Raw genomic sequence first — 20,364 nt, forward strand, 5'->3', positions numbered from 1 at the left:
ATATATTAAAAATAAAGCAAAATATTATTCAAATGTCCTGCCATGGATAGAGCAGTGTTCTCGTGGCTCCTACCCTGTCCCCTACCCCGCTTCTGACCTCATGAGCTTGATTCATCCCAGCCGTTAGCCATGCATCTTTGTGCAATGTTACGCAATGGAGCTCCCAAGTTTTGGGCAGGTACTGAATTTTGGCAGCCAGACTTAGTATGTATTGCAAATACCTGTAAATAGGCCATTTCTCTGGACCGTAGCAATTTCAGATTCCAAGACTTTTGTGATTCCTGGATAGGTGCTCCCCCTATTAGTCTGGGATATCAAGTTTTGAGGGTATTCACAAAAAATCACTTTTGAGAAAATGCTTTCTAAAGTTGAGACTGGTATGCATACATGTACCGTATTTCCCACCATATGACGCACACACACACACACACACACACACAAATATATATATATATATATATATATATATATATATATATATATATATATATATATATATATATATATATATATATATATATATATATATAAATAAAAAAAAAAAAATAAATAAATAAATAAAAAATAAATAAATAAATAAATTTTTTTTTTTTTTTTTTAAAAATCACCCTGCGTCTTATATGCCGATGGTTAGGTTTTGGTGGGCCTAGGGGTTATTGTTACTGGTACGAAACCAACACCAAAACATCTCTGTTTGACACAATAGTTCCCAGACGTCCCCAGAATGAAATATGCCGTATTTTGGGGCGTGTAATGCGTCCTTTTTTCACTCAGAAAATGCCCAAAAGTTACCCCTGCGTGGTATAACCCGAAAGAACAATTTTTTTTATTATTTAAATAATGAATAGTGTGATGCAATAGAAAAGGAAAGTGTGAATAAGCAGAAGAGAGGAGGACATGTGAAGCGATAAAACCATACAGGTCACAAGAAGAAGAAGACACCACACGTGCAAGCCATGGCACGGCGTGAACACTAAACACAACACTGCCGCGGCGCGCCAGTCACCGGTGTGCCGGGTACCTTGGCGGTGATGGTTAAAGCGGCTATTACACAGAAACAATATTGGTGGAGCAGGGTGCTGCCTGACATGACTGCTCGGCGACCGTGGGGTGGACTTGGACGGATTAATTTGGAGGTATTTCTACTGTGCAGCGGCCCAGTCAGCTGATGTTTTCTGTGATACATGTTTGAAAGAACGGATATCCATGGATGACTAAAGTGTTTATTGTCTTTGCGTCGCATGAATATTTCGCGACGCCGAGACCGAACGCAGAGTCCGCGAGCCATAGAGACCACACAACGTGGCACAACTCATCACTATCAGGCAACTCAGTGATGGCAGTGGAGCCTTGGTTAGAAACGCATTTTCTTTTATTTAATTTCACACATTTTTTTATTTCTTTGTTTTGTAATGTTGTTTTGGTGTAATATGTTAAGTTTATATATAGGTCACAGAATTAGGAATGTCTTCTAGTTTAAGTAAAAATTTTGTAACTGAACTTTGTACCATTCCTATATGTGTTTTTATGCCCGCAAAGTTTTTCCAGAATTCCGGACAATGATAGTAACCACATTATTCCAGCAACGATAGTAATCTAGGGTTAAGCTGCAGCTTCAAAACGACTTGTTTTCTCTTCACATTTTCTTCCTTTTTCCAAGATGCATATAATGAGATAACAAGGGAGATAAGTGGAAGAGAAAAGTCAGCTTCTCCATGGACAGGAACAAATAAGCGCTTTTTCAGTGTTTTCAATACCCTGAGTTTCGCGATCCTCGAGTTTAGCGCTATGCCTGGGGAATGAAGCAAGCGCGAAACTCAGGAGGGTACTGAAATTCCAATAGTGTTGTTAGATGCAGATTTGTTAGATGGCAGATCATACTGTATGCTTTCTTATTTCTTTACCTTGAGTCCTCCCCATCACCTCTATTTGAAGAATGAGGTGATGATGATAATGTTGATGGATGAGGAGGAAGGAGGGGGAAAAGGAAGAGGAGGAAAAGGAGGAGCTGGAGGAGGAGGAGGAGGAGGAGGAGGAGGAGGAGGATTTAAATGATAAAACTTCAATAGGAATGGACTGCACCACATACCTGCTTGATATAACAAGTTTCTGTAGCTCCTGGCGTGAGAAGGTGGCCAGAGCACAGAGTCCCCCATACATGGCAACGTTGGAGGTGGATAAAAGGTCGGGAAAATCACAGGCATCAAGCTGTGCCCCAAGAAAACTCTTGGCGGCAGGCTGTATAGAGGGAGAAAACACATTAGAAGGACTTCAAAACTAAGTATTCACTCTTTAAGCACTGAAGCTCATCATGCACTGAACTAGTTTTGGAGCCAGCAGCAACTATTTCTCCATTAAGCTATTTAATATACAGAAATTATGTTTCTAATTTCCATGAAATACATTAATGATGGTAAATAACGATGAAACTTGAACACAAGTGTGAATTGCGAGTTCAATATATGTGACATTTCTACCTAAACTTAATGCACAAAACATATACTCTGGGTGGCTGGAGGATTTATCATCATAGGGTCCTATATCCCTGTCCATAGCTAGCAGTCAGTCCAGCCCCTGACCTGGAATGGTTAGGGAGGGATCTGCAACCTCTCCCTGCAAAACTGTACTCTAGCCAGAAACAAAACTTGGGTAGGCGGTGGCCGAACTGGTAGCGTACTGGACTAACATTCGCCGCGTGATGGACGACGCGGGTTCGAATCCTCACGCTACCGCTCGGATTTTTTCAGTCACCGCCGAGTGGCTTAAAACTACCCACATGCTGTCCTGAAGACCACCCATCAACCCGGACTCTAGAGGAAGCCGTCCAAGCGAATGAAGAACGAGTTCCGGGGGGCAGCATGAGCCAATGCAAGATGGCGCCACTATAAACACTAGCCGATGACCAAGACCAAAACTTGGAAGGGAAGTGCATGATTAAACCTCACTGCATGGTGTTATTGCAACTTTCTTCAATTACCACACAAAGTTGCAAACAAGGAAAACCAAGAACCAAGACCAGCCTAAACAATAACAGTGGCGCCCTCCTGGCGCCCAACGCCACGAGGCCCCAAGGTTGTTATTAGTAGATATATTTTTCACACACACACACACAGATTTCACACTGATTCTGTTCAATAATGCACACAAAACCAGTGTTGGTGCTATAGTGCCAGGTCTACAGGAGCTGCTTTGTGTAAGGTAACTTCTCCATTGTAGTTTGTGTTTTCATGACTTTTCACTGAGCTTACCTTATACTTTCTTGTTGCTAGCTGTGCTAAGCCTGAGGCACAGGTTAACTTAGTCTGGATTATGGCTGATTGATCTTTATTATTGCTTGGCTGAAAGGAAAGAGTTCAATTATTTCTAATTGCATAGTTTTTTCAAAATTTTTATACTTAGTTATCTCAATGCACATAATATGAGGCAGAGTAAAGGAATGATGGAAGCACCAAACTGATATTTGTCAAACCACACTCACTTTGTATATCTATACCCACTATATAACAATAAGCCATGCGAGTTCCTTCATTTTGGTGGAGGGGAAAAAAAAAAAAAAAATCTATACCTTTAGAAAATCCATTTTAAATGGATATAATTTACACATCCAGCAACCCATCTGTGACAGTACAGCCTGTGGCCATGAAAAGGTTATTTTTTTATATGATATTCCAGTATAGGAATGTCGTACTGTCCATAATGAGTACATAGTCTTACAGTGATAAGAAGAGGTTCTAGAGACACAGAAAATGTAAATACAAATGGTTGAAACAGCATTCCTTTACCCACTTCATCATATGTCTAAAAAAAGTATTCTGTAGTAAACTGAAGACTGGAGTTTTGATAAATGTTTTGTCTTACCCTGGATTCTGCTACTTCTGGTGTCGCTTGAGCCTTGCTTACATAACTCAAGACATGGGACCAGTTGTTTAGGTAGATTGATACCTGCAATGAAAGATAGCCACTGTAGGAACAAAGTGATAGTGACTGGCTTTGACAGATTAGTGTTCAGGCATCCATGCATGCTGGACCTCTCCTCTTTTTACAATACATGTTAACTCCCATGATTTTGGTAATTTTCAGTAAGCTAAATATCTCAATTGGATTCTGTTTTACTGATGTAATAAATAATTTTGGGGATGCTTTCATACTGGTCATGAATCACTTGTCAAAAGAAAATGTGTTTGAAGTGCCACTACTTCAAGGATATTACCATTTAAATCAGTGTTCCCATTTGCATTTCCTTCTTATTACACTACCATAATTTATTTCTTCACATGATTTTCATGCCGCTGTGATCTCATTCATTCATTCATCTTTGACGCCTGCTCCTAGGAGCTCCCACCAGGGGATGGCCACGGCAGAAGAGTTTCCATCTCTCTATCCACACTCCCTCCTTGCCTGCTCAAAGTTTCTCAAGGATCTTTTCCCCCTCTCCCTGACATACTCTTGCACCCTATCTCTCCATTTCACTGGAGGTCGTCTTCTAACATTCCCTCCCTCTATCTCACTCAAATACACCCTCCTGGTCATCTTACTCTCCTCCATTCACTCCATGTGGTCAAACCACGTTAAAGTCTGTCCCTTCACTTCTTCCACCACTCCACACTTCTTCCCTTCACCCCACGTGACACATTCCAAAACGCTCATACACACTTTCATTACTCATTCCATCCATTCTATTCACACCACAAGCACTCCTCAAATAACTCATTTCCATTGCCTGCACTCTAGACTTCTGACTTTCATTCCAGGCCCACGTTTCACTTGCATATGTGAGGGTTGGTACTATTACTGTATTTCTCAAATCCCACTTTACCTCCATGCTCACATTTCTGCCATTCATGTTATGTCCCAAAGACCCTACCACCTTTCTTCCTTGCAATGCCCTTTCTCTTGTCTCTCCTTCTGTACCACCATGCTTACACATAACTGATCCAAGGTACTTAAACTCATTAACCTCCTCCATTTCTTCACCATTCAAAATTATTTTGCATTCTTTTTCACATTCAATTCCCACTCTATATGGGCATACAAAATCCACGACCTCACTTCTACTCTGCTCACGAACCATCACTTTACTGTTGTTGACATTTACTTTTAGCTTTCTATTTTTACATACACTATCAAAAACACTGGCCAAATTTTGTAAGTCACTTTCATTTTCTGCAATGAGCACTGTGTCATCAGCAAATAAGATTGAATTCAGCACCCACTTCCTTCCCTCAGTGAACATTTTTACTCCAACTTCCCCAACTTTGCCCTTCATTTCTCTCAAAACACCATCCATATAAATATTGAACAACCATGGTGGCATGACACACCCCTGGCTCAAGCCCACTTTTATCTCAAAATGTTCACTTGTTTCTCCACTAATTTTGACACATGCAGATGTATCCTCATAGAAAGACTTCATTGGATTAAGGACTTTTCCTTCCACACCATATATCTTTAAAACGTCCCACAACACCAGCCAATCGACTCTGTCATAAGATTTTTCTAGATCCATGAAGGCAGCGTATAGTTTTTATCCTTTTGCTAATATTTTTTCTACTACCATCCTGAAGGAAAATATCTGATCCACACATCCCCTTCCCTTCCTGAAGCCTCCTTGTTCTTCACTGATTTTCTCTTCTGTAAGTCTTTGCACCCTCTCTATTATGACTTTTCCATATACCTTTCCGGGTATACTCAGGAGACCTATTCCTCTATAACTCCCACATTTCCCTCTCCAGTCCTTCCCCTTGTAAACTGGGACAATGATGGCTTTTGTCCAGTCTGCTGGCACTGCCCCCCCTCCCATGCCACTTCACATATCTTGACCATCCATTTAGTAACTACATCTCCTCCACACTTCAACATTTCTGCTGTAATTCCATCAATTCCTGCTGCCTTTCCATTTTTTAATCTTTTTATTGCTTGATTTACTTCTTCATATGTTATACTTTCTTCTTTATATACTCCTCCTCTACCTTCACTCAAGATTACTGCTGTTATAACTGCTGGACTTCCATCTTCAAAATTCACTAAGTATTTGAAATATTCTCTCCATCTCTCTTTCACAGCTTCCCCGTCTTTCAACATCTTTCCATTCTCATCCATAACTTCATTTATTTTACTTGGGGAGATATTTTTTGCATTTCTTTCGTTCTTTACTTCTCTCCAATATGATTTTCGGTTTCCTTTATATTTTTCACTTCTTTTTCCAAAGTCTTCATCAACTCTCTTCTTACTTTCTTTTATTGTTTGTTTTAATTTCATTTTGCATTCTCTGTATTTCTTTTTCCTTTCCCTTTTTACTTGCTCAGCCACATTTCTTTCTTGAGTTTTCTTAAAAAGTTCCCTTTTCTCTTTTACTATCCTCCTTATCTCTTCTGTCCACCATGAATTTCCTTTTCTTTTTCCATCCCTCACCACTTTCGTCCCAAACACTTTTTTGTTGTAGTTACCATTATTTCTTTAAATGTCCCCAAAACTTTTTCAATATCTGTACTATCTTCCACATTTTCCCATTTTTCACCTGCCATTTCATGTTTATACTCATTTTTATTTCTTTTTCCTTTAACTTTTCTATCTTCAATATTTCCTTTTTTACTTCACCTTTCTTTTCAAACACCCACTTTTCCTTCAGCCTTAATTTTGCCAGCACTGCAAGATGGTCAGAGTCATCAAACATTCCTCTTACCACCTTCACATCACAAATATCCTCTCTAAGTCTTCCATCTACTGGCACATAATCAATCAATCCTTTTTGCTCATAATCTTCCCCCTCCTCCATGTGTATCGATGGACATTCTTGTGCTGAAAGGTGTTCGCTAGGAACAGCCCCCTCTCAGCACAGATGTCCACCAGCCACTCCATTTTCATTCTTTCAAGGTATCTCTCATTTTCCCACCACATCCATCACATTCATCACCCACTTAAGCATTCATATCTCCCATCATAATAAGTTTCCTTTCTTTATCAAAACTCCTCAAACATGCATTCACTTCCTCCCAAAAAGCTTCCCTTTCTCTCAGTCCTTTTTTACTTTTCACATTTACTGGTGCATAAATACACACCCATGCATACTTTACTAAACCTACTTTTCCATTCACCCACACAATTTTTGATCCCTTCCAACCATAATCAGTCACACCATTCCACACTCTTTCAGATATCACAATAGCACATCCTTTCTTACTCCTGCCTCTATACTTCTCATCCATCCCCGCCCACACAACCCCGCAAGGCACACCCTCCCACATACCCTCTCTACTATCACTCATACCAGTTCCTCTAATATGCATTTCACTCACTCCCAACACATCCACTTTACCATTCACAAAATTTTCAATCATCACTCTCCTCTTTTCCTCATCACCTAATCCATTCACATTAATAGACACCAGTCTCATGCACCCCTTTCTCTTCTGCTGCACTCTGGCCATTGCTGCTGCCTCCATAATACCAGTCCGATGTGGTATTATGGAGACTTGCTCCTCGTCTGGGCTAAAAGGATTAAAAACAAGACAGCTGATGGCCGCTGTCCCCCTCCCCGTTAGTTCTACCCCGCAGGGTATACTAACAGTGCGCACCACGTGAAGGTGAGGATGGGGTAGGCTACCCTCCCAGTCAGAGGGTAGCCGTACTGCTCTTTTCCCAATACCCCAAAACAAGGGAGCTCTATGCATAAGCAAAAACGCACCTCGGATGAACCCCATTGGTTACGATACTGCCACTGCGCAAAGCAGCCACCCAAAAAACTGCCATGCCAATTTATGTCCAACTAAATAATGCCAAAAGAACACCATCATCTGCATAAAATATTCAAGAAATAACATCAATCAATATTTTTTATCATCATTACCCTTTTTCCAATATTGTGGTCTTTACCTTTCTCAGTTCTCTACTCTAGTAAATGTTCAATAACTATGCAACCACCGTGGAATCATAACCAGCCATTACTAGCTCACTGCACAATGAAGGCATTTCCTAGTAATTTCTACTTGTCTGATGCTAGCTAGTGTAGTCTGTGTACATGTGAACCCATCCACTAAGATTTTCATTGACTCGTATATTTTAAGGTACCAAAATAAAAGCTTGTTGCTTCAATAAGACTTCTACCCCTTTTGTACGTACATGCATAGTAGTACTTCTGCATAAAACTTCCCCATAACTCTTAGACATCAATGGTTACTGTAGTGGAACAACTCAAGCTTACCTTTATAACATTAAGACACATATTAATAATATGCTTAAAGGAGGTGCAGTAATCTCTGGCACGAGAGTAACACTTGAGGGCATTTGAAAGGTCACCACAATCTAAATAGTGGTCCCCCAAGTCATCATGGCCTCGCCGAATAGATTCCTTTATGCTATTGACCTGCAATGGAAAAATTACAATTAGAGTAGAAATCACATAAGCCCCCATGGTGTGAATTAATTACATGAACAATAATATATGCTCACGCACAATTTTACCCCTCAAGGCTGTTCAACAGAAGAATTTATCTAAGCCCCTACACCAGCAGAACCTATGGGGTATATTCATCCTTACCATGTGTCACCACTGACTACGTCTTTGGGCCCAAGAAGTTTGAACTATTCTTTCAATTATCGTAAATTACCTGTGTCTCTCTGGGACTAATAACAATTATTCTTCAATACAATGAGATACTATTGTGCATGAAAATGTAGCTAATCATTCTTGTTGTTTTATTTATTGGTAAATGAGGGAAAATAAGTGGTACCAATATTCAGAGGGGGGAATAAGGAAGAACCCCTCAACTATAGACCAGTGTCAATGATGAATGTGGTTGCTAAACTGTGCGAGAGAAAATTAAAAGACAGATGGACACAAAATCTGGAAGCAGTAGGTACTCTGAGTGATAGCCAGTTTGGATTCAGAAGTGGAAAGTCATGTGTCACTAATTTGCTGAGCTTCTACTCAAGGGTGATTGATGTGACACAAGAGAGACGGCTGGGCAGACTGTGCATACCTAGATCCAGAAACAGCCTTCGACAAGGTGCCTCACAAGTGACTACTGTGGAAATTGGAGGATATAGGAGGCCTATAAGGGAGCCTCCTGGAGTGGGCGAGAGACTTCCTAAAAGACCGACATATGAGGACAGTAATAAAAGACAGAATGTCAAGGTAGAGGGCAGTAACAAGTGGATTTCCACAGGGCTCAGTACTGGCACCAGTAATGTTTCTGATTTACATCAACGACGAGGTGGAAGGGACAAACGGTTATGCCAGCAAAGATGATGCAAAAATCATGAAAGAAATAAAAACAGGAGAATTGCGAAGGGCTGCAGGAAGATCTTGACAGAATTTTTGAGTGGAGCCAGAAGTGGGAAATGATATTTAATGCAAAGAAATAAAGGGTATCAGAAATGGGCACCAGTACTCAATGACTGACATGGGACTACACAATGGGAAAAGAAAATATCCATAAGGCAAAAGGGGAAAAAGACAGGAGTGTTGGTCCAGGACAATCTGTCATCAGAAAAACACATTAACAAGATTGTTGGAAAAACAAACAAGCTGTTGACGAATATAAGAATGGCGTTTCACAACATGGATGAAGAGATGATGAAAAAACTGATAGTAGCCATGATTCGTCCAAGACTGGAATATGCAGCAGTAAAATGGTCCCCACACAAAAAGAAGCACATACACAAGATCGAAAGAATCCAGAGAGCAGCCACCAAGGTAGTCCCCAGGTTGGTGGATTTAACGTACCAAGAAAGATTGGAAAAGTTGGGGCTACCATCCCTAAAAGAAAGAATAGAGAGAGGTGATATGATTGTAGTTTTTAAAGTGATGACGGGAATAGATAAAATCGATAGAGAGGATCTGTTTGTATGGGATGGGAGAGCAACTGGAGGAAATGAAAGGAAGCTGAGAAAGACAAAATGCTTTAAACAAGTAAAGAAATACAGCTTCCCCAATAGATGCATCTACCAGCGGAACAGCCTAGACAAAGATGTTGTTCAATCCAGAAACATAAACGAGTTTGAAGCAAAGTTTGACCAATTGAGACTCAGAGATGGGACCACACGAGCATAGCTCCCTTCCTGTATATCACAACTAGGTAAATACTAGGTAAATACACAAACACACACACACACACACAAACACACACACACACACACAGACACACACACACACACACACACACTTATGGCTTATGGACCTGATGGAGTGCCTCCTATTGTCCTTAAAAGCTGTGCTTCTATGGTGACACCTTGCCTGATCAAACTCTTTCGTCTCTGCCTGTCAAAATCTACCTTTCCTTCCTGCTGGAAGTACACCTACGTACAGCCTGTGCCTAAGAAGGGTGACCATTCTAATCCCTCTAACTACTGTCCTATAGCTTTAATCGGCTATGGGAAAGTCGAGAAGTGGCCGAGAAACGACAAAATTACACTGGATTTTGAGACTAAGAAAAGAGCATGGAACGTACATCAGAGTAATCCTCTCATAACCATAAAGCCGTTAAAAATATTTACTTTTACTCAAACTCCATTCTTTTTGGGTGGTGTTTGTTACAAAATTAAGTCTCGTGACGCGTGGCATCTAGCTGAGTCGCTTGTTGTCTACTATAGAGAATTTGACAAGTGATTACTGTATGGATAGCTAATTCAGTATGCCATGACCTTACAGCACCACCTATGACAAAAAAGCCCACCTCAAGATCACTCACCCACCACAATGACCTAGGGCATTCATGGTGGGTTGTGCTATGCCACCACCACCTACAATTAGCTCAAATTAGGTGTTTTATGGCGAGCCCTTTTTTGGGTCCACCGTACCACAGTCACGACTCGTGAAAGCCCTGAAAAGGGTCTGCCGACGTTCTTGGGTAATGCATCTATCCACTTTTGAACTTTTGAAGGCCAGTATGGGTTCTGCAAGGGGCGTTCTACTGGTGATCTTCCTGCCTTCCTAATTGACTCCTGGTCATCCTCTCTTAGCAGTTTTGGTGAAACTTTTGCTGTTGCCGTAGACATATCAAATGCCTTTGATATACGTATATATATATTGCGCACCCAGGAGCTATTCCCGAATCTTAATTGCGCAGTTTATGGGTTAAGGGGATCAAGGGGGGCTAAGCCCCCCAGTTAGTTAGGTTAGGTTGTTATGTTTGGTTTATAAATTTTTTCGGCACACAGTGTGGGGCGAGGAAATATGCAGCGCGGGACAGGACATGGAGGCGGCATGTGGACGGCGGGCCGGTGTTGCGAGAACTACCTCCTTGCAGAAATAAATCACTCTGCTGTCCATCACGCAAGCGCACTGTGGAAATACACGGCAGGAAAAAATATTAATTTGCCTGGTCTTGTTCTAGTTTGTCCACTTGTGATCTTTGTGAGCAGTGAGTGAAATGTAGAAACTGTAAGCAAGTTGAGCATCTCTATCTGCGACCTATTTTGCAGCTGAATCTACGGGCTGCGGCGGGTGTAACACAGGCATTAAAAAGTCAATCATTTAATGATTCGTGACAGAAACAGTTAACAGATTATTTCATAACACCCCGAAAACTACCCCCCCCCAAAATTTTGTCTGCCAGTGTGAGATTGGAGCACTTGTAGCGTATACAGAGGAAGCAGGTTTACCAGAGCGGGCTCGAACGGGCTGGAGCAGGCAGGCTCTAACCTGTTTGAGCCCACTTTTTCCATCAACGCTTATACAGTACTGTCGTCAACGCTTATACAGTACTGTCTCCAAGTTTGCGATAAATAGGTCGACGTTGCGATTCGCAAACGTTGAAATTGCAAACATTGAACCATTATTCTTATGGGGAAATTTGAAAACCGTCGACATCTTGCGCTTGGCCACCCGGGTGGCCAAGCGCATATGTGCAGACGGCCCCAGCCGCACGCTGGGCCCGAGCAGCTGACGGGTGGCTGATGATGGTGATGGTGGTGATGAGTGTCGGCGTCATGACCTTTGCATCAGCGCCGCCTCGACGGTGTTTTTGTCGAGGCCCGTTTTTTTTTTTTTTTTTTTTTTTTTTTTTTTTACCTTGTGGTCTATTGCGCCGGTAGGCTTCTTCCCGGTGGATCCTGATGGTTGGTCCAAGGCTTCTTCCCGGTGGATCCTGATGGTCGGTCCAAGGCTTCTTCCCGGTGGGTCCTGATGGTCGGCCCAGCCCGTTCTGGCGCAGGCGAGTGTTTTATAGTGGCGCCATCTTGCATTGGCTCATGCTGCCCTCCCGGAGCTCATTTTTAATCCTAGAATCTAGAGTCCGGGTTGATAGGTGGTCTTCTGGACAGCATGTGGGTAGTTTTAAGCCACTCGGCGGCGGCTGAAAAATCCCAGCTTGGTGGCACTGGTCGGGGATTGAACTCACGTCCTCCTGAACGCGGGGCCGTCTTGCTATCCATTTAGCCACCGCCTACCCAATTGTGTGTGTGTGTGTGTGTGTGTGTGTGTGTGTGTGTGGCTGTGTTTGTTGTGGGTTTGGGCTTCTCAATTTGCCAATTCTTGTTTTCCACATGTTGCACGGGACCCCTTTCTTTTCTTCCATCTCTTCTTTTTGAAAAAGAAGAGATGAAAGAAAGGAAAGGGGTCCCACACAACATGTGGAAAGTGAGAATTGGCAAATTAAGGAGCCTGGGCCCACAACGGGCACAGCCACACACACGCAGGCCCCAGTGAAAATGCCGTTTGGGTGGTGCAGATGCCATGGCCGATGCTGCTGACACTCATCACCATCATGCCATCATCAGCCGCCCGTCAGCTGCTCGGGCCCAGCGCGCGGTCAGGGTTGCTCACACACATGCGCCTGGCTGCCCGGATCCTACTCACCATGCTTCCCGAGGCCAATGGAAAGGCCCAGGGGGTGGGTAAGAGCGAGAATGGGAGTCAAGGACCACAACAAGGTATGAAAAAACTCGGTTTTAGCAGCCTTTTCCTTTTCCTTTCAGGTCATATCGCAATTTCATTTTTCAATAAAAATCGATTTTTGGGGGTCCCTATCGCAAACTCGGAGAATCGCGAACTTGAAACTCGCAATCCTGGAGACTGTACTGTGCTTGCTTCAATGATGTAATTATTCGTACGGGTTGAAGCCGGTAGCCAGTACTGGTCAACCTGCTTTCTCTGTGTGTGCACCCTTAGGGTTGCCACCTTGAGCTAAAAAAAATAAGGAATGCAAAATCTCATTCTCCACTACAGAACAAATCAATATTTTAACCCGTGTGCGTCAGGTGATGGGAATTCCTGCTCGGGCAGAGAGCGTCGGGTGGCTGGAGTTCCCGCCCTCTGCTGTCCTGCCAAGATTTGTACTCCTGTGACGTAATTATTGTGTCCAGTGGTTGATGGCAATCCCTGTCCTACGTTTCATGCCACCTCCCAGAGCGCTACAGACCACTATGATGGAGAGACATGCTGAGAATGATTTCCCCGTGTCCGGATGCGTGGGCCAGCGGGCCCTGTTCCTCTACCCCTAATGTCAGGGAGCGCGCTAAGCCACCGTATAAGGGAAATTTGAATACATAACAGCGTTATCATGAGAGCCCTGTTCGATGAGAGGCAGAAACGTCATTCAGTTTTGTAAGGAGTTATTTCTATATAAGCTACAAACATGTGTAATATGTAGCCTAATATGTGTATATACAGTCACCCCCCGCCGTTCGCGGTCTCACCCATCGCGGTTTCGGCGTGATCATGATCAACTAATTGTGACCCCCGCTTATACGCTGGCCCCAGTTTCGTATACGGATGCATGGACGCTAAATAGGAAGGCAGAGAGGAGGGAGGGAGGCAGAGGAGGAAGGGGAGAGGAGGGAGGAAGGCAGAGGAGGGGGAAGGGAGAGGAGGAGGAAGGCAGAGAGGAGGGAGGAGGCAGAGGAGGGGGAAGGAGAGGAAGGAGGCGGGGCAATGGACGCATAGCGGTGTCACACTAGCACTAGTTCCGTCGATTACTGCCATTTCCGTCGATTTTTCATCGTTCCGCATGAACTTATCGCATGAATTTGTCAGACGATCAGGATCGTTTCCGCCTGCAAATTTCCGCCTTTGTTTACATTTCCAAGACCAAGACCGAGACTTTCCGCGTGGCTTCAACCTGTCTCAAACGCTCTCCTGCAGTGACAGCCTTCCTCATCCTGGTGTCACTTCTGGCAATGAGAGGTGTCACTAACTCCAGAAGTCTGTGGTACTGGCTCTTGTCCAACCTGATCCAATTCTTCAGAGTCTCATGATCCTCTAAACTCAGCTCTTTTAACAGCCTGTAGTACACACTTTCTCTTTCCCGACGAGCCAACCATGAGCGCATCCATGCACGCTTTTGGCTTGTTTAGCTCGTCTAAGTCTCACAATACACAGTATTAGGTTCAGAGCAGCGTATCTTTGGCGCAGCGTGGACTCCATGTTTGTTTACATTCCCATGGTCTGTGCCGACGGAAAGTTTCAGACGAAACACCGCTTGTGTGTGACAGGCGCAGCCAAGATATCGACGATTTTCAGAAAACGACAGAAAAGTTGACGGAAAAAGTGCTAGTGTGACACCGCCTTTAGGTTGCTCCTGAGTGACGCCACGGTTAAACTGTGGCGTCATGCTTTCCTATTGGCCAGCAGCTCACTCAGGGGCGACTGCTATTGGTGAGATTTTCTCATAGCAACATTATCCTAAAAAAAAAAAAATTCACGCGCCACACTGCAGTGTTGCCAGATTGGGCTACTTATCTAAATTGGGCTACTTTTGGGAACGAAAAAACATGTTTTATATGACGTGTCAGAGGTGACTTCCCCAAATGCATATTTTCCCATAGGGTTATAGTCCCGCTGTTCATGCGGTTTCGCGCATCGCTACCAAGTCGAACAAATATACCCTGAACGGCGGGGGATGACTGTATTCCATAATTATATTGTGTTTATGAAAGCTTTTTTGTGCATATAATGGCAAAAAACACATTGTCTCGTAAGGAGTTATTTTTATGAGCATCAAACAGCAGAAACATTCAGTTTTGTAAGGAGTTATTTTTATATAAGCCACAAACATGCATACTATATAGTAGAAGTGTATACAGTGCATAATGTATTGTTTTTTTTATGAAAGCTTCTGTTGTGCAAATAGAAACAGAAAAGTCATTCAGTTTTGTAAGGAGTTACTTTTATGTAAGCTACAAACATGCGTAATATGTAGCCTAGTAAGTGTATATATTCCATAATTATATTGTGTTTATGAAAGCTTTTTTTGTGTGTGCATAATGGCAAAAAACACATTGTTTCGTAAGGAGTTATTTTTTATGAGCATCAAACATGCGTAATATGTAGCCTAATATGAATAATCGCATTGGTAGGAGAGGATGCATGCTGTGTGGTGGCGCAGGGCGAGGCAGGAGACCCAGGTCCAGGTCAACAGCACCAGCACGAACAAGTGCGCTCGGCTTGGCCAAAAATAGCACCACTTCCCAACATCATATCTCTGCCATGCTGCAACCTAGACACTTCCAATTTATATCATCGTGGAGAGGAAGGATTGGCAGTGAGAAAGCAGTATAAATTATTATGTTTTCATTTGAAATTGCCACACAGGGCATTGATGAAAAACACCTATTTTTCCAAAATTTATCAACACCGCCTGTGCGCTGCGAGGACAAGTCCTCTAGCCCGACGTCTATGGGTTAAGAATCGGGTGGCAACCCTAAAATTTCTCTAGCCTGCCATGACTGACAGCCAGCTGCTGCCTGCCGCTGGTGAAGGCAGGAGGAAGGGGGTAGGGACGTTACGACGTGTATTTTACACATATTTCAGGATGACCCTTGACAAACATAATTTTATGGACTGGTTTTGTGGTTCACCCCAAAACTGCCCTCACTACAGTTTTAAAATACTGAATTTTATCTGGTTAACTATTCAGACAACCAAATACAGAACAAACGGTGTACGTAAATTTAGGTTTGGTTAGTTTAAATTTTTTCGGCACGCAGTGTGGGGCGGTGGAAATATATAACGCAGCGCAGGACAGGACATGGCGGCAGCGGTCCACTATACGCGAGTCGGTGTTGCGAGAAATACCTCCCCGCAGTAATAAGTCACTCTGCTGTTCAATACGCATGCACACTGGGGAAATACACAGCAGGAAAGAACATTAATTTGCCTGTTTTTTTTTTTTTTTTTTTGGTTTGTTCACTTGTAATATTTGTGAGTGGTGAGTGAAATATAGAAATAGTAAGGAAGTTGAACCTCTCTGTGAGCTATTTGTGGCTGCGGTGGCGGGTGCACAACAAGCATTGAAAAGTCAATCATGGTGATTTCGAGAAAAAAACGATCGCCATAATAAACAGCATCATATTTTGTCAAGAAATAAGCAGTCTCGAATTTAGTAGAATACTCTCTCGTGAATAATCCCCTATTTCAGTTTTCATTTCATTTAGATTCAAATAAAAATATTCTGAAATCCAAAAAAATCCCAAATCCACAACACTTTGGGTCCCATGAATTTTGGATAAGGGATTCTCAACCTGTACTGACATTATTGGCCTGGTTGTAAGTGCAAGCCGTTGTAAGTCGCATACGTTGTAACTTGAGGACTACCTGTATCTCCAAAGTGGTATACAGTAAACCCTTGCTTTTACTGACCTTGATATAATGACTTTCAGCTTTAACAAACTTTTTGGCCCAGTCTAGTATATGAGGGGATTTACTGAACAAGTCTGGTAATTGCCGGGTTTGGTTCGGTGTTGGGGTGGCCAAATATGTACATGCACATCAGTTGGTGGTATTGGAAGCAAAGCTGACTAGGCAGTGCACATCTAGCCAGTCTAGCTTCAGCCACCTGACTGTAAACACCTCTCACACTCATCCTTCTGTACCTCACATTTCATCTAATACAACAAATAAACTTTGTTTTACATGGATATATATAGTTATATTTTTTTTATATATTGGTAATTGCAAACTTTCAGCTCATATAATGAATGAAAATGGTTCATTATATAACAGACAAGTTTTGTTATATGCAAATAGTTCTATTCCCTCAGATGTAATGGATTTTCGGATATAACGTCAACCCCGTCCCTCCAACTGGTTTGTTAAAGAGGTTTACTCTCTAGATATTTGCTTATGTAATTACAATAATTGGTGAGACTCACTTAATCCTTGTTTTTCTTTTTTTAATGACTTTTGTCTGATAATAAAGTAACTTACTGAAATAACAATAAAAGAAATAATCTTACCTTGGAATTTTTAAGATCAGTATCTAGCTTCTCCAATTTGAGTGCGGCTTTTTTGGCACGAGACTCGACCCACTGCATGTCCAAGGCAGGGAGGTTGGCAGTTGCAACCCCTCCCCCTACCTGGCCCCCAGCAATGTCTGGTAAACTGGGGTTACCGGCATTGGCTCCACTGAAACAGGAAAGGAAGAGGTCATACATAAGTTGTTGTTTTACTTCAGTCTGTAATGTTCTATAAAGCATCCAATGGGAGTGTGTTTTTTGGTACTTCTGTTAAATCATAATGTCATCCCAAAGACGTCAAGGATGCTACCCTCGCCATCACCAGTACACATTGTTCTTTGCTGTGGTAAAACTAACTAACTAACAAGGACCATATGCCAGGGGGGCGTTGCTTCACTCACTCGCTGCCTCTACCCAACAGTTCCCCGAGTAAGCCTCCACACATCTACCCTTTCCACTCAAAGCCCCTTCTGGCAGGATTGAGCAACTTGCCCCAGCTGTGAGTTACATGGGCACCCCATAGGTCTCCTCCTCTCATGGTTGTCTTGTACAGAAACAACCCTATGAGTAGCATCAATGTATGGGAAGCATAACACATGCCCACACAGATGGAGTTGGCATTCACAGAGTAAGCTGTTCATAGGCCTTGGTTCAGTTTTACAGAGTAGTCACTGGTTCAACACGGTCATTCCAGCAATACCACATAGTCCAGCAAAGGCACTTGGTACCAAAGGCATTAACCCATAAAGGCCGACGATACCCCCCGCGTCTACCCCCTCACAGCCGCATTAATCGTCTTAAAATCAACTCTTGCAGAATGACCTGGAAGCAATTTTAGCTGTTAGTATACATATAAATACATCAGCATGTGAAATATTTTTGCTTAGCTCACCCTGGTTGCTTCAGAATAATTGCCGGTAGTTAGAGATTGTGTTGGCGCGTGCAAACCTCGATCTGAGCTGGGCTGGACTGCTGAGGTGCCAGACTCAGTCCGTTGCAATTTTAGCTGTTAGTATACATATAAATACATCAGCATGTGAAATATTTTTACTTAGCTCACCCTGGTTGCTTCAGAATAATCGCCGGTAGTTGGAGATTGTGGTGGCGTGTGCAACCCTCCGAGCTGGGCTGGACTGCTGAGGTGTCAGACTCAGTCTGTTGTGTGCCCAGGACCTTTTCCCGGTCTATTATGGGCCTGTTTGTTTGTTTTTGGACCTTCTGTGATAGTAGGGCAGTCACAGTGTGATTTTTTTCAGGCGTAGGAGGACTGGCCACCTGCCTTGGACCCCCACACGGCTGGCCCACGTGCATCATCTCCTGACATCATTGCAGCCGTTTTGGTACCCCTTGGACATTTAGGGCCACGTGCAGAAGCAGCAGCCGTTGCTACAGCTGCCGTAGCACTCATTGTTGGCGTGGCAGAGGTGGTGGTCACTTTACCGGGGTTGGTCTATGGGACAGAGGTAGGGTGCGTGGGGGAGGTGGTGATGGTCTGGAGTGACAGTGTAGACATAAGCCTCCTCCTCATGCCAAATTAGCAGCGTTACCAATGTTAGAGCAGTTATGATACGCGCATAAAGTAGCTGTCCCATAAGGGATCTATCGGCCTGTGGTGACGCAGTCCCATATGGGCCCTATCGGCCGGGACGGGTTAACAATCTTCTCTAAGTCACTATTCAGTGTACATGTCTCACAATCATACTGTAAGACTGGGAGCACAAGTGACTTAAGATTTGAATGTCTGTCTGTCTGCATAGATATCGACAACGTCATATATGCGTGTTGAGTTATCAAAACACTATGGGTCGGGCCAATCTGTCGAGTGAGTTCCTAGCAAGACCTACTACCATTGTTTTGCACTACACTCCCAAGGAATGTGAAACTTTAGTTGATGTTGATGTCCTTACCACATGCATAACAACCGAACTGTGTGATCTATTAAACCTCCAAATGACTGGACATTAATTCTGGCCCAAGAGATCTAGTCCCAGTGGCTTTGCCTCTTCATGCAGCACTTCGAGAGCCAACACCACGACCTCCAATGATTCCTGCAAGAAGTACAGCATCATCAGCAAACACAAGGTCATTGGCCTTGATGTCACCAACAGATGCTTTGCAATGACTTTGATCAACAACTCTGCCTAATACCCAGTCTGGGAAAGTCTTGAAATGTGATGAGGGAAAGACACATCCCTCCCTCACTCCTGAATTAGCAGGGAAGAGGCTGGAAATGCATCCCCCCGTACTTCACAGCACTCTCAGTCCCAGAGTAAAGGTCATTAATCAGGTAAAGTTGGGGGCATATTCTACTGCTGAGTGGCCTCAGTGCTTATCTCAGTCACATTGGCACTTGACTCTTTGGTTGATCTCATTAACCTGGGACATAGGGCCAGTTTGAAATCAGGGTTACCACAATTTACTTTCCCTATGTTTCCTCAGATACCCATTAATCAACCATCCCAAAAGAGAAGATGAATAGCTGGAAGAATGGCATGCTGACTACCTAGGCCAGGATACGAACCCTGGTTCACGGATTTGTGGTATGGCATGCAAACCCCAGCACCAAGGAGGCGAACGCATGTCCAAAAATGAGAGAGAGAGAGAGAGAGAGAGAGAGAGAGAGACGGGTAAATTTCAAGAGTTGGTAACCTCCTCCAATCAGTCAGTTCTATACTAGCTGTCAAGATATATGAGACATAAGAAAATGCTTAAGTCGATGGAGAAAAATACATCACATTAAATTTCATCATTTTCATATCTGAAACTATACTCAACATAACTGAACGAACTGTATTGCACATCAATTTTTTTTTTCAATGTTTCTGCCTATGGTGCTGGTAGGCTTCTTGGTGGGGCCTGATGATTGGGCCCAAGTTGTTATGGTGCAGGCAAATGTTTATAGAGGTGCCATCTTGCCTGGCTCCAGCTGCCCCCCTGGAGCCCATCTTTGATCCTTTCTTTACAAAGAGAATCCAGAATCTGGATTGATAGGTGGTCTTCAGGACAGCACGTGGCTAATCTTCGGCCACTCAGCAGACTGATAAATCCAAATCTAGAAAGGGAACCAACAGGGCTGCAACAATTACTGTGGCATTACATTGCTCAGTTTGCCGAGCAAAGTGCTCACTCGTCTGCTGCTGATGCAAATTCAATCTCATCTGGTAAAGTTTCAGAGACCTGAGCATCCAGCTT

The 20,364-nt window shown here is 43.1% G+C and overlaps 1 protein-coding gene across 3 annotated transcripts in view; it reads right to left on the reverse strand.

Moving 5' to 3' along the window:
- LOC126980727 (COP9 signalosome complex subunit 1-like) overlaps positions 1-20,364 on the reverse strand; it is a 71,371-nt gene that overhangs the window by 12,582 nt on the left and 38,425 nt on the right. For all 3 annotated transcript variants that reach the window (XM_050831006.1, XM_050831007.1, XM_050831004.1), the window contains exons 4-8: positions 17,173-17,341; positions 8,201-8,362; positions 3,859-3,942; positions 3,249-3,338; positions 2,090-2,238 (exon numbers count right to left, since the gene is read on the reverse strand). In XM_050831006.1, coding sequence (XP_050686963.1) covers positions 2,090-2,238; positions 3,249-3,338; positions 3,859-3,942; positions 8,201-8,362; positions 17,173-17,341 — 654 coding nt within the window. The remainder of the gene's footprint in view (positions 1-2,089; positions 2,239-3,248; positions 3,339-3,858; positions 3,943-8,200; positions 8,363-17,172; positions 17,342-20,364) is intronic.

The sequence above is a fragment of the Eriocheir sinensis genome, chromosome 45, assembly GCF_024679095.1.
Source record: "Eriocheir sinensis breed Jianghai 21 chromosome 45, ASM2467909v1, whole genome shotgun sequence".
NCBI lineage: Eukaryota > Metazoa > Arthropoda > Malacostraca > Decapoda > Varunidae > Eriocheir > Eriocheir sinensis.